General features: G+C 25.3%; 1 protein-coding gene across 1 annotated transcript; it reads left to right on the plus strand.

Moving 5' to 3' along the window:
• Window positions 1–12445: 12445 nt before the first annotated feature.
• On the plus strand, window positions 12446–16366 carry LOC111905617 (uncharacterized). The gene is made up of 3 exons (XM_052768057.1): window positions 12446–13111; window positions 13218–13304; window positions 15243–16366. The coding sequence occupies exon 3, from the start codon at window positions 15288–15290 to the stop codon at window positions 16161–16163; it is 876 nt and encodes a 291-aa protein (XP_052624017.1). The 5' UTR covers window positions 12446–13111; window positions 13218–13304; window positions 15243–15287; the 3' UTR covers window positions 16164–16366.
• Window positions 16367–16641: the final 275 nt, after the last annotated feature.

The following is a 16641-nucleotide window of genomic DNA, read 5'->3' on the forward strand; positions in this document are numbered from 1 at the left end:
TACTCAAAGAGAGTAGCCATTTATAATAGACTATCCATTAATTGTTTATTAGATATATTATTTAAGTTATAAAATCTTTGAATTGTTAATCATTATTAAGAGACTTTTGAGTGATATTCATTATAATAGGAGGTTTCAAATGCATGAGGTGTTCGTAAATTTTTGTTGGGGTTTCAAATACATGAGGTTTAAGGAAAAATGTCTCCTTTATAAGTATAGTATGACTAGTAAAACAATCATCGAAGCCCTGTTCTCCCTTTAATAATTAAAACAATCTATTTGATTAGGAAATGAAGCTTTCAACAAATGGGTATCAAATACTTAATTGCATTAAGAAACGCAGCTATCTATATATTGACACCATTTTGTATCAATAAATGGATAGATAAATTATTTGACAAAAGTATCCATATGTCTGACACAAATATAGGGAAACAACATTAGATATGCGTATTATGTAAAAGGACATTTGTCATGAAAGATATGCATAGCAACATCATTATTCATGCAAGTAACAAAAGCATGTAAAATGCAAATGCAAACAAATTCCATTGATAATATATGTTATTACCAAGGATCATTATTTTTTCAAATATATAAAAAAAAAAAGACATATATGTCGCTAAACTCGTGAATTGGCCTAAGGCACAATTCTTTTTTTAGTAATTTGCGAATTTATTAATATTTGTGACAGTTGCATATTTTCACAAACAAATGTTAGATCAATTGGATAAAATGTTTGTTGAAAGGCACCCACTAAACCCAAATTTTATTAGAAAATATAAAAGAAAATTTTGCAAGAAATACTTGGGGAAGGATTAAAATTCACATCATCCAACATATTAACATAAGGCATTAAGTAATCTTTACAAGTATTTTATATTTTTTTAAATATAACAATAACATTGTTGTTAAATTTGATATAATAATTTATATACGAAGTTGATATAATATATTGATTAGTTTAAATTATACGATAGTATATTCATCTATTATAGCTGCATCAACTCAACAGTTTGAATGATTTCTACTCGCGGGTTACTCATAAATAAAATAAAATAGAATATATAGTTTAATGTTATTTAATGTTGTAGTTATTGTTAATTATTTTTTAAAAATTTATTTGCTTACCCTTTTAATTTCTATCATTATAATTATTTAAAACTTCAAACATTGTTATTTTATTTTAAAGGTAACAATATAATCATTTATATAGAGTTATTTTTAACTACTGTAATTGTAATTATTTTAAGTTACTTATTTGAAAACTTTTAACGATTATAAAAATATATTTATGAAATATTTTACTTAGATTGATATTATAATTTAGATTTTGCATTTAGCACTATAATTTCATCATTTTTCACTATTTACAAAATATTCTTTGGGTTTTTTAAGTGGAACCGAAGTTTATATTGAACTTGACAGTATAATGTTATATTTATATTTAAGTAGTTTACCATGTAATGTTATATTTAAATTAATAATTTAAGTATTTTATACAACTTGTAGATTTAAATTGATAAGGGTTTACATCCAACAATACATTAAAACTAATAAATTAAGTATAATATGTTAAAAGTTAAAAAAACATAACTTTATAAGTAAAACTAAAGATATTCTTTTAATATTGAAATTAAGTTTATATATGATTACACTTTAGGTTTGATATTTATTTAACCTTATTAACCAACTTATAATCATTATTAGAAAAAATTGAAAACTAATGGGAGTTTCAAATGAATGTGGTGAAAGGAAAAATGTATGGGAGTTTCAAATGAATGTAGTGAAAGGAAAATGATTCATTTATAAGTATACTAGACGAATTTCCGCGTGTTGCATATTGCAGGTTAAAAGTATATTATTAGAATATTAAAAAATATATGTTTAAAATGGTTATGTCATTCACGTTAACTTTGAGATAATATTTTTATACTAATTTATACATATAAAATCTCAATTATTTTGAACAATAATCTTCATTGACTTCAACCCACCTTTCACATTAATAGAATTAAATATAATTATCTATTTAGTATTACTTTTAACAATTATTATGATTGATTAATTATATTTTTACTTATGCAACCATTTTCTAATTTCAATAACGACGTTCATTTAAAATACAATTTATTTGTAACTAAATGTAATTTATAATTTGATGTTAGTATTATTTAAAATTATTTTTCATTAATTTTAAACCACTTATTATTAATAATAAGTTAAAGAAGACTTTTAAGAAACACTTAATATTATTATTAAAATGCGAAACATACATTGAATAATAAAGTGATCAGATAAACAATTTGTATTTCAAAAGAGACTTACATGGATAATATGACATATCCATGATTTTTATAATTTGATTTTATTATTTATAATTATTTTTCATTAATTTTAAAACCACTTATTATTATTAATAAGTGAAAGAAAATTTTAAAAAACACTTATTATTATAATTAAAATGTTAAACATATACTAAAATATAAAGTGATAAGATACATAATTTGCATTTAAAAGAAACTTACATGGATAATGAATAATATGACATATCCAATGATTTTTAAATAATTATTGCTTTGAAGCAACACGAACATACAAACATGCATACAATAGTTAATTAAATATTATATACGTATATATATATATATATATATATATATATATATATATATATATATCACCTTCCATAACATATGATCAATAACATGAATCTAATCTAATTTGCATTAAAATTCCAACCACAACATACAATGATATTCTTAAAATAATACTTAAACCAAGAAAACACAAAAAAGAATTAGTATATACAAAAGTTACAAATTAAAAACTTCAACATACATGGCTCGAAAAATGGTCCAAAGCCCTCAAACAAACACAAAAAAAATTTTAACTTGTTTTCTTTGTGAATTTTGTATGTGATTTGTATTTGTGTGTCTACTCAAAGAGAGCAGCCATTTATAATAGACTATCCATTAATTGTTTATTAAATATATTATATAAGTTATAAAATCTTTGAATTGTTAATCATTATTAAGAGACTTTTGAGTGATATTCATTATAATAGGAGGTTTCAAATGCATGAGGTGTTCGTAAATTTTTGTTGGGGTTTCAAATACATGAGGTTTAAGGAAAAATGTCTCCTTTATAAGTATAGTATGACTAGTAAGACAATCATCGAAGCCCTGTTCTCCCTTTAATAATTAAAACAATCTATTTGATTAGGAAATGAAGCTTTCAACAAATGGGTATCAAACACTTAACTGCATTAAGAAACGCAGCTATCTATATATTGACACCATTTTGTATCAATAAATGGATAGATAAATTATTTGACAAAAATATCCATATGTCTGACACAAATATAGGGAAACAACATTAGATATGCGTATTATGTAAAAGGACATTTGTCATGAAAGATATGCATAGCAACATCATTATTCATGCAAGTAAACAAAAGCATGTAAAATGCACATGCAAACAAATTCCATTGATAATATACGTTATTACCAAGGATCATTATTTTTTCAAATATATAAAAAAAAAAGACATATATGTCGCTAAACTCGTGAATTGGCCTAAGGCACAATTCTTTTTTTAGTAGTTTGCGAATTTATTAATATTCGTGACAGTTGCATATTTTCACAAACAAATGTTAGATCAATTGGATAAAATGTTTGTTGAAAGGCACCCACTAAACCCAAATTTTATTAAACAATATAAAAGAAAATTTTGCAAGAAATACTTGGGGAAGGATTAAAATTCACATCATCCAACATATTAACATAATGCATTAAGTAATCTTTACAAATATTTTATATTTTTTTAAATATAACAATAACATTGTTGTTAAATTTGATATAATAATTTATATACGAAGTTGATATAATATATTGATTATTTTAAATTATACGATAGTATATTCATCTATTATAGTTGCATCAACTCAACAGTTTGAATGATTTCTACTCGCGGGTTACTCATAAATAAAATAAAATATAATATATAGTTTAATGTTATTTAATGTTGTAGTTATTGTTAATTATTTTTTAAAAATTTATTTGCTTACCCTTTTAATTTCTATCATTATAATTATTTAAAACTTCAAACATTTTTATTTTATTTTAAAGGTGACAATATAATCATTTATATAGAGTTATTTTTAACTACTATAATTGTAAGTTATTTTAAGTTACTTATTTGAAAACTTTTAACGATTATAAAAATATATTTATGAAATATTTTACTTAGATTGATATTATAATTTAGATTTTGCATTTAGCACTATAATTTCATCATTTTTCACTATTTACAAAATATTCTTTGGGTTTTTTAAGTGGAACCGAAGTTTATATTGAACTTGACAGTATAATGTTATATTTATATTTAAGTAGTTTACCATGTAATGTTATATTTAAATTAATAATTTAAGTATTTTATACAACTTGTAGATTTAAATTGATAAGGGTTTACATCCAACAATACATTAAAACTAATAAATTAAGTATAATATGTTAAAAGTTAAAAAAACATAACTTTATAAGTAAAACTAAAGATATTCTTTTAATATTGAAATTAAGTTTATATATGATTACACTTTAGGTTTGATATTTATTTAACCTTATTAACCAACTTATAATCATTATTAGAAAAAATTGAAAACTAATGGGAGTTTCAAATGAATGTGGTGAAAGGAAAAATGTATAGGAGTTTCAAATGAATGTAGTGAAAGGAAAATGATTCATTTATAAGTATACTAGACGAATTTCCGCGTGTTGCACAATGCAGGTTAAAAGTATATTATTAGAATATTAAAAAATATATGTTTAAAATGGTTATGTCATTGACATTAACTTTGAGATAATAGTTTTACACTAATTTATACATATAAAATCTCAATTATTTTGAACAATAATCTTCATTGACTTCAACCCACCTCTCACATTAATAGAATTAAATATAATTATCTATTTAGTATTACTTTTAACAATTATTATGATTGATTAATTATATTTTTACTTATGCAACCATTTTCTAATTTCAATAACGACGTTCATTTAAAATACAATTTATTTGTAACTAAATGTAATTTATAATTTGATGTTATTATTATTTAAAATTATTTTTCATTAATTTTAAACCACTTATTATTAATAATAAGTTAAAGAAGACTTTTAAGAAGCACTTAATATTATTATTAAAATGCGAAACATACATTGAATAATAAAGTGATCAGATAAACAATTTGTATTTCAAAAGAGACTTACATGGATAATATGACATATCCATGATTTTTATAATTTGATTTTATTATTTATAATTATTTTTCATTAATTTTAAAACCACTTATTATTATTAAGAAGTGAAAGAAAATTTTAAAAAACACTTATTATTATAATTAAAATGTTAAAAATATACTAAAATATAAAGTGATAAGATACACAATTTGCATTTAAAAGAAACTTACATGGATAATGGATAATATGACATATCCATGATTTTTAAATAATTATTGCTTTGAAGCAACACGAACATACAAACATGCATACAATAGTTAATTAAATATTATATACGTATATATATATATATATATATATATATATATATATATATATATATATATATATATATATATCACCTTCCATAACATATGATCAATAACATGAATCTAATCTAATTTGCATTAAAATTCCAACCACAACATACAATGATATTCTTAAAATAATACTTAAACCAAGAAAACACAAAAAAGAATTAGTATATACAAAAGTTACAAATTAAAAACTTCAACATACATGGCTCGAAAAATGGTCCAAAGCCCTCAAACAAACACAAAAAAAAAAAATTACCTTGATTTCTTTGTGAATTTTGTATGTGATTTGTATTTGTGTGTCTACTCAAAGAGAGCAGCCATTTATAATAGACTATCCATTAATTGTTTATTAAATATATTATATAAGTTATAAAATCTTTGAATTGTTAATCATTATTAAGAGACTTTTGAGTGATATTCATTATAATAGGAGGTTTCAAATGCATGAGGTGTTCGTAAATTTTTGTTGGGGTTTCAAATACATGAGGTTTAAGGAAAAATGTCTCCTTTATAAGTATAGTATGACTAGTAAAACAATCATCGAAGCCCTGTTCTCCCTTTAATAATTAAAACAATCTATTTGATTAGGAAATGAAGCTTTCAACAAATGGGTATCAAATACTTAATTACATTAAGAAACGCAGCTATCTATATATTGACACCATTTTGTATCAATAAATGGATAGATAAATTATTTGACAAAAATATCCATATGTCTGACACAAATATAGGGAAACAACATTAGATATGCGTATTATGTAAAAGGACATTTGTCATGAAAGATATGCATAGCAACATCATTATTCATGCAAGTAAACAAAAGCATGTAAAATGCACATGCAAACAAATTCCATTGATAATATACGTTATTTCCAAGGATCATTATTTTTTCAAATATATAAAAAAAAAGACATATATGTCGCTAAACTAGTGAATTGGCCTAAGGCACAATTCTTTTTTTAGTAGTTTGCAAATTTATTAATATTCGTGACAGTTGCATAATTTCACAAACAAATGTTAGATCAATTGGATAAAATGTTTGTTGAAAGGCACCCACTAAACCCAAATTTTATTAGACAATATAAAAGAAAATTTTGCAAGAAATACTTGGGGAAGGATTAAAATTCACATCATCCAACATATTAACATAAGGCATTAAGTAATCTTTACAAATATTTTATATTTTTTTAAATATAACAATAACATTGTTGTTAAATTGATATAATAATTTATATACAAAGTTGATATAATATATTGATTATTTTAAATTATACGATAGTATATTCATCTATTATAGCTGCATCAACTCAACAGTTTGAATGATTTCTACTCGCGGGTTACTCATAAATAAAATTAAATATAATATATAGTTTAATGTTATTTAATGTTGTAGTTATTGTTAATTATTTTTTAAAAATTTATTTGCTTACCCTTTTAATTTCTATCATTATAATTATTTATAACTTCAAACATTGTTATTTTATTTTAAAGGTGACAATATAATCATTTATATAGAGTTATTTTTAACTACTGTAATTGTAAGTTATTTTAAGTTACTTATTTGAAAACTTTTAACGATTATAAAAATATATTTATGAAATATTTTACTTAGATTGATATTATAATTTAGATTTTGCATTTAGCACTATAATTTCATCATTTTTCACTATTTACAAAATATTCTTTGGGTTTTTTAAGTGGAACCGAAGTTTATATTGAACTTGACAGTATAATGTTATATTTATATTTAAGTAGTTTACCATGTAATGTTATATTTAAATTAATAATTTAAGTATTTTATACAACTTGTAGATTTAAATTGATAAGGGTTTACATCCAACAATACATTCAAACTAATAAATTAAGTATAATATGTTAAAAGTTAAAAAAACATAACTTTATAAGTAAAACTAAAGATATTCTTTTAATATTGAAATTAAGTTTATATATGATTACACTTTAGGTTTGATATTTATTTAACCTTATTAACCAACTTATAATCATTATTAGAAAAAATTGAAAACTAATGGGAGTTTCAAATGAATGTGGTGAAAGTAAAAATGTATGGGAGTTTCAAATTAATGTAGTGAAAGGAAAATGATTCATTTATAAGTATACTAGACGAATTTCCGCGTGTTGCACAATGTAGGTTAAAAGTATATTATTAGAATATTAAAAAATATATGTTTAAAATAGTTATGTCATTGACATTAACTTTGAGATAATATTTTTACACTAATTTATACATATAAAATCTCAATTATTTTGAACAATAATCTTCAATGACTTCAACCCACCTTTCACATTAATAGAATTAAATATAATTATCTATTTAGTATTACTTTTAACTATTATTATGATTGATTAATTATATTTTTACTTATGCAACCATTTTCTAATTTCAATAACGACGTTCATTTAAAATACAATTTATTTGTTACTAAATGTAATTTATAATTTGATGTTATTATTATTTAAAATTATTTTTCATTAATTTTAAACCACTTATTATTAATAATAAGTTAAAGAAAACTTTTAAGAAACACTTAATATTATTATTAAAATGCGAAACATACATTGAATAATAAAGTGATCAGATAAACAATTTGTATTTCAAAAGTGACTTACATGGATAATATGATATATCCATGATTTTTATAATTTGATTTTATTATTTATAATTATTTTTCATTAATTTTAAAACCACTTATTATTATTAATAAGTGAAAGAAAATTTTAAAAAACACTTATTATTATAATTAAAATGTTAAACATATACTAAAATATAAAGTGATAAGATACACAATTTGCATTTAAAAGAAACTTACATGGATAATGGATAATATGACATATCCATGATTTTTAAATAATTATTGCTTTGAAGCAACACGAACATACAAACATGCATACAATAGTTAATTAAATATTATATATATATATATATATATATATATATATATATATATATATATATATATATATATATATATATCACCTTCCATAACATATGATCAATAACATGAATCTAATCTAATTTGCATTAAAATTCCAACCACAACATACAATGATATTCTTAAAATAATACTTAAAGCAAGAAAACACAAAAAAGAATTAGTATATACAAAAGTTACAAATTAAAAACTTCAACATACATGGCTCGAAAAATGGTCCAAAGCCCTCAAACAAACACAAAAAAAAAATTAAACTTGTTTTCTTTGTGAAATTTGTATGTGATTTGTATTTGTGTGTCTACTCAAAGAGAGTAGCCCTTTATAATAGACTATCCATTAATTATTTATTAAATATATTATATAAGTTATAAAATCTTTGAATTGTTAATCATTATTAAGAGACTTTTGAGTGATATTCGTTATAATAGGAGGTTTCAAATGCATGAGGTGTTCGTAAATTTTTGTTGGGGTTTCAAATACATGAGGTTTAAGGAAAAATGTCTCCTTTATAAGTATAGTATGACTAGTAAAACAATCATCGAAGCCCTGTTCTCCCTTTAATAATTAAAACAATCTATTTGATTAGGAAATGAAGCTTTCAACAAATGGGTATCAAACACTTAACTGCATTAAGAAACGCAGCTATCTATATATTGACACCATTTTGTATCAATAAATGGATAGATAAATTATTTGACAAAAATATCCATATGTCTGACAAAAATATAGGGAAACAACATTAGATATGCGTATTATGTAAAAGGACATTTGTCATGAAAGATATGCATAGCAGCATCATTATTCATGCAAGTAAACAAAAGCATGTAAAATGCACATGCAAACAAATTCCGTTGATAATATACGTTATTACCAAGGATCATTATTTTTTCAAATATATAAAAAAAAGACATATGTCACTAAACTCGTGAATTGGCCTAAGCCACAATTCTTTTTTTAGTAGTTTGCGAATTTATTAATATTCGTGACAATTGCATATTTTCACAACCAAATGTTAGATCAATTGGATAAAATGTTTGTTGAAAGGCACCCACTAAACCCAAATTTTATTAGACAATATAAAAGAAAATTTTGCAAGAAATACTTGGGGAAGGATTAAAATTCACATCATCCAACATATTAACATAAGGCATTAAGTAATCTTTACAAATATTTTATATTTTTTTAAATATAACAATAACATTGTTGTTAAATTTGATATAATAATTTATATACGAAGTTGATATAATATATTGATTATTTTAAATTATACAATAGTATATTCATCTATTATAGCTGCATCAACTCAACAGTTTGAATGATTTCTACTCGCGGGTTACTCATAAATAAAATTAAATATAATATATAGTTTAATGTTATTTAATGTTGTAGTTATTGTTAATTATTTTTTAAAAATTTATTTGCTTACCCTTTTAATTTCTATCATTATAATTATTCAAAACTTCAAACATTTTTATTTTATTTTAAAGGTGACAATATAATCATTTATATAGAGTTATTTTTAACTACTGTAATTGTAAGTTATTTTAAGTTACTTATTTGAAAACTTTTAACGATTATTAAAATATATTTATGAAATATTTTACTTAGATTGATATTATAATTTAGATTTTGCATTTAGCACTATAATTTCATCATTTTTCACTATTCACAAAATATCCTTTGGGTTTTTTAAGTGGAACCGAAGTTTATATTGAACTTGACAGTATAATGTTATATTTATATTTAAGTAGTTTACCAGGTAATGTTATATTAAAATTAATAATTTAAGTATCTTATACAACTTGTAGATTTAAATTGATAAGGGTTTACATCCAACAATATATTAAAACTAATAAATTAAGTATAATATGTTAAAAGTTTAAAAAAACATAACTTTATAAGTAAAACTAAAGATATTCTTTTAATATTGAAATTAAGTTTATATATGATTACACTTTAGGTTTGATATTTATTTAACCTTATTAACCAACTTATAATCATTATTAGAAAAAATTGAAAACTAATGGGAGTTTCAAATGAATGTGGTGAAAGGAAAAATGTATGGGAGTTTCAAATGAATGTAGTGAAAGGAAAATGATTCATTTATAAGTATACTAGACGAATTTACGCGTGTTGCACAATGTAGGTTAAAAGTATATTATTAGAATATTGAAAAATATATGTTTAAAATGGCTATGTCATTGACATTAACTTTAAGATAATATTTTTACACTAATTTATACATATAAAATCTCAATTATTTTGAACAATAATCTTCATTGACTTCAACCCACCTTTCACATTAATAGAATTAAATATTATTATCTATTTAGTATTACTTTTAACAATTATTATGATTGATTAATTATATTTTTACTTATGCAACCATTTTCTAATTTCAATAACGACGTTCATTTAAAATACAATTTATTTTTAACTAAATGTAATTTATAATTTGATGTTATTATTATTTAAAATTATTTTTCATTAATTTTAAACCACTTATTATTAATAATAAGTTAAAGAAGACTTTTAAGAAACACTTACTATTATTATTAAAATGCGAAACATACATTGAATAATAAATTGATCAGATAAACAATTTGTATTTCAAAAGAGACTTACATGGATAATATGACATATCCATGATTTTTATAATTTGATTTTATTATTTATAATTATTTTTCATTAATTTTAAAACCACTTATTATTATTAATAAGTGAAAGAAAATTTTATAAAACACTTATTATTATAATTAAAATGTTAAACATATACTAAAATATAAAGTGATAAGATACACAATTTGCATTTAAAAGAAACTTACATGGATAATGGATAATATGACATATCGATGATTTTTAAATAATTATTGCTTTGAAGCAACACGAACAACATGCATACAATAGTTAATTAAATATTATATACGTATATATATATATATATATATATATATATATATATATATATATATATATATATATATATATATATATATATATATTGTAACAATTGGCAAAAATATAGACTTTTGTACGACGATATATATTAATAATAAATAATGAATAATATATTAGCTAAAAATGTTAAGAAAATTTGTTACAAGTTTGATAATAATGTGAGGAAATTTCATGATCTAGGAAATTGACGAATAACGATATTATTTTAGAAGTTGAATTAGAACCGGATTCTTGAAAATGATCGACTAATAACTGGGTGTTCAAAGTATTATAAGTATACGGCTTCTAGTAACGACAAATTTTATTAAAGTGACGTGTAATACTATCAACGGACAAATACACGAAATTGAAATATTATATATATATATATATATATATATATATATATATATATATATATATATATATATATATATATATATATATACACGCACACACATATGTGTCTAGAACAATTGCAAATGCCTTAGTATTTAAAAACTATGTGTATAAGTGTAATCATAAAACACATATTATATGAAAACTAGATATATAATTAAGAGCAAATGGATTACGTATGTGAGTATATATGTGGGATATGTTTAAAAAAAAACTATTATCTAGATACTTATAAAGGAATATTAAGAGGGAACCATTTCCAAATAAGAAGAGAGTGTGCAGGGAATAAAATGTCAAGTAATATGAAATGTACACAAATAAACAAATTGTAATATTCCAACTTCTTCTCTTATCCACATATTGTTTGAATTACCAAATCCTAGCTAGATATACATGCACATGTAAGGAACAACTTGAAAAGCCTAGAGTACAATTCTAACATAAGAAATGATCATGAAGGCACATGCAAGTAACTATGAACAAACTACCATTCTAAATCTCGTTACTTCACTTGCCTCTCATATTCTAAGTCCTAGTTTCCTTGGAACCAAACTACACTTCTCAATTAACTAGTGAGACAAGAAAATCTTGATCTAATCATGAAATATCAAGAAGTAATCTTTCAAGGATATCACAATTTGATTCCTCTCTTCCTCTCACCTTTTACTCACGAGATCTCCTCCCCATATCCTCTATTTTTACCTTCTTATAACCCATACATAAAAATCAATTATCCATTCAAGATCACTCCCAAATTCAGCCCCTCCCTCACTCATTTCCCAGCAGAAAACGAGAGCAAGAGAGGAGCTCTTGCCCTCTCGGTTTGGACAGCAAAACAGGAACAGAAAAGGCTGCTGTCCCTCTTCCCTTTTCTCCCTTCAAACCATCCCCATCACCACCTTTTTCCTTCAAGTTTGATCAGGTCCATAAGCCAAAATGATGGCTTAATCACAACCCCTTTTTCCTTGTTTGTTACTTGACTGAAATCACCCAAATACACTCTTTAGTTGCTGAATTTTCGAGAACCTACACACACAAATAGTTGCTGAACTCCAGGTACCAAATAAGCTCCTAAAAACCTTCCTGTTGCTGCCATTTTTCGAAATCATAACAGTCCATTGAAAGTCATTTTTGAGTGACATAGATCCCATGACAACCTCTTCCATGATGCCTAGAAAGATGGTGTTCAACTCATGATATAACAATCCTTTGTGATAGTATTAGAACAAAGGTATACATAAAACTTTTACTTATGTTTTACATTTTAAAAATAACCCACAGCTGTTATGAATAACTAGTTGTAATATCTAACTTAATCTGTCATCATCTATGTTAAGTCCTCCCAAAGAATACTTTCGTCACGAGCCTTCGAGAAACCGGGAACATCTCGACATCTTTGAACCCGATAAAGACACGCAACTAAAGTGAGTTTTCTACGGCCCCTCTTTTATGTTTTACAAGTTTTGGGGGAGAATACACACTAAACAAGTTATAGTTGAAAGATTTAAAGGCTTTACTAACTAAAAATACAAGTTATGTCACTAAACATACCTAAGCTCAAATTTCAGCTTTTCACAGTAAAGTTATGGTCTGTTCACGGACTGTTTTGCCCTCCTTAAACTCAATGGATTTCAAAACTGTACAATATGGAAGTAGTTCATGTTAATACCTTTCTAAGGACTACCTGCACGGGTTCATACGATTTTTCTACAATTTATAATGATTTTTACAAAACTGTCTATCATTTCAGAACATTTTCGGACTTGTCTGTAAAAATGAGTATTTTCACTCAGGTTAGGAACCACTTAAGCTTAGGATAAAAATTATGGACAAATTAGACTCATTTTCTAAACTTTGAGAGTTTACGGATCCAGATTTCGACTTATGATGATTTTTCTATGATTTTTCTAAAAACATGGATAGAATTGCCCTTTTTGATTTATCTTGCTGTTTGGACTTTCAAATATATATACAAAGTGTTGTGATAAATAAGAAGTACACCCATTATGATATTGTTTGGTTCACACATATTTTAATAGTTACAAAAGTGTAAATTATAACAAGTACTTCTAATATGATCATGTTGAAAACCTCATAAGATATGATGATTTGGACTATATCGATTTTGGACACTCACAGCCGGGGTGCTGTATAAACTTTGTTATTCACTTACAGTCGGAGTACTGTCTAAACATATATATGGTCACTTACAGTCGACGTACTGTTTACACTCGTAAAGGGACACATATTACCGTTGTCCTGTTAGAACTTGGTAGTTTTACATTTTTAAGCATTACCGCCAAAAGTCTTTAAATCCAAACAATCGGGAATTATAACAAAGTCCCGGAAATAAATATACTAAGACACACTGGGATGAGGTTGTATGTAGTATGAATATTGTTTGTAGATTGTTAAAACGATTGTTAGTGTCTATCTATACAAACACTAAATATTTTGCTTCTCATAAATATGTTAAAATTTTACTTTTATGGTAAGTAAGTAATATAGGTACTCATATTAGATTTCAAGTATCGGTTCTCATACGAAGCATATCGGTAACATTGTTGGACATGTTTTGCACAATTTACTTCGTTAAACATCCCATGTCTTATAAAGATTTCATGTTATAAAACCTACGGAGTCAAAACCTGTGGAACTCACCAACAATTTTTGTTGACGTATTTTAAAAATGTGTATTCTCTGGTAACTAAGGAGCCGGAGGTAGGACATCGGTTCTAAGGAAATTATAGTTCCTTTCTTTTGGGAATAATCTTGAACTGTTTTTATTTACTGATGTGTGTTTAAACTATGAATATGTAATTTCAATTCCAACACTTTAAGGTTTGTAACATATTGATTTAAATATATTAAGCGTTCAATATATGTGGTTGACTGTGATCCAATTGTATAACGTCGCAACCCCGGCGATTTCCGCCGCGGGTCGGGGTGTGACAGATTGGTATCAGAGCTAACGACTATAGAGAACTTAGTATTTTATTTTTAGCAAAAATACAACTATAGTCTAGAGCTTACTCTAGTAAGTGTAAGAAATATCCTTATCCTACAATACTTAAAAGTTAAGAATCTAATAAACTTAAACACAAGAATTTAGATCAAATACTCAATTAGGTTTCTTAAAACATAGGTCATACCATGACTAAAGCTAGATGTGCACCTAAGTTTTATTTTGGTCGGGCCTCATGGATTATCCAACCTAAGCGATCTACTTGATAAGCTAAAAACTTGGCGTTTTACAAGTAAAAGTATGATCACAAGTCAATAAAAGTCGATAAGACTTTCTTTTATTTATATGTAAAAATTTTGTGTAACATATCGGAAATACTAATTAGTTCTTCGTTTAGATGGATAATTTATGGAGATAATTCATACCACCAGCAGACGAGCCCATGTTTCATGTTCTACCGGGAGATCCCTATTTCCCCGACTATGCATCTGTGTACCAACCCATTTCTCCAGCTGAACATGCACCGATGCAATTTGATGAGTTCGAGCCTGAAGAAGATCCAAATGAGGATCCGGAAGAGGAGATGGAGGAGGAACCTAAGGATGATCCCGAAGAAGATATGGATGAAGATGAGGTAATAATAATAACCGATTCAGAGTCACCCGCTCCAATTCCACCTTCTCCCAGCCGCTCTTTCCTTGGATTTTCGCTCCGCCGTTCAAGAAAAACCGCTAAGATTTCGGTCCCAAAACCCGTTACTATAAAATATAGCTTGAGGTCCCCTTGCACCAAAAAGACGATGGAACCACCTGTTTCGGAAAGCAACCATGAGAACCAAAGGATGACCGGAAAGCGGACGGCAGGAACATTTGAAGAAGGACAAACATCTGGAGCTGCACCTGCTTTTGACATGGACATTGACAAATTGTCCTTCCTACTTGAGCAGAACGTCCGATTGCACGGACAAATGTGGCACATCAGTGATGAACTAAGCAACATGCAGGGTCAATCCATAAAAACGAAGGAAGAAATGGCCCGAATGAAACAACGACAAGAGCAGTATCAGATCTTGCAAGACAATCTCTGTCAAGAGATGGACTACCGCCATAATAGCTGGACTTATTTCGATTCAAGAATGACCAATGTGGAAACTCAAAGTCAAATTGCATTCTCAGTGGCACACGGAGTCGAGGAGAGGCATGCGTTGCTAGAAGAAAAACACGAATCACTAGAGGAAAAACATAAAATACTAGAAGAAAAATATGACGACATGTCCCGCTCAGTGGACAAATTTTTTAGTTTTGATAAAACTAATTAGTCGAGTTTCCGAGAAACTTGCAGATTTTGGGTACCAAACTTTTCGGATATGTATTTGGATATGTAAGCATATGTAAACTTTATTTGTTTATTAGTTGGTCTTTGTACCACTAATCTTAAGTCTTTACATTTTGAGAATGGTAAAGACTATTGTACTCGGATGTTAATGTTTAATATAATGAAGCATATGTTATTACGTTTAAATATATATATATATATATATATATATATATATATATATATATATATATATATATATATATATATATATATATATATATATATATTTGAACTATTATATAAATCGTGAATTATGAATAATAACATTATGTGAAAACTAACAAAAACATCACAAACTTAACCTTTACTACTAAATGAATTAGGGAATCAAAATGCCTCCAAGAAGGAACACAAGAGCAAACCACGAAGTAACACCAACTACCGAACCAACATTAAGACGAACCCGGAGAGGTCGACCG

This window comes from Lactuca sativa, chromosome 2 (genome assembly GCF_002870075.4).
Source record: "Lactuca sativa cultivar Salinas chromosome 2, Lsat_Salinas_v11, whole genome shotgun sequence".
NCBI classification, from domain to species: domain Eukaryota; kingdom Viridiplantae; phylum Streptophyta; class Magnoliopsida; order Asterales; family Asteraceae; genus Lactuca; species Lactuca sativa.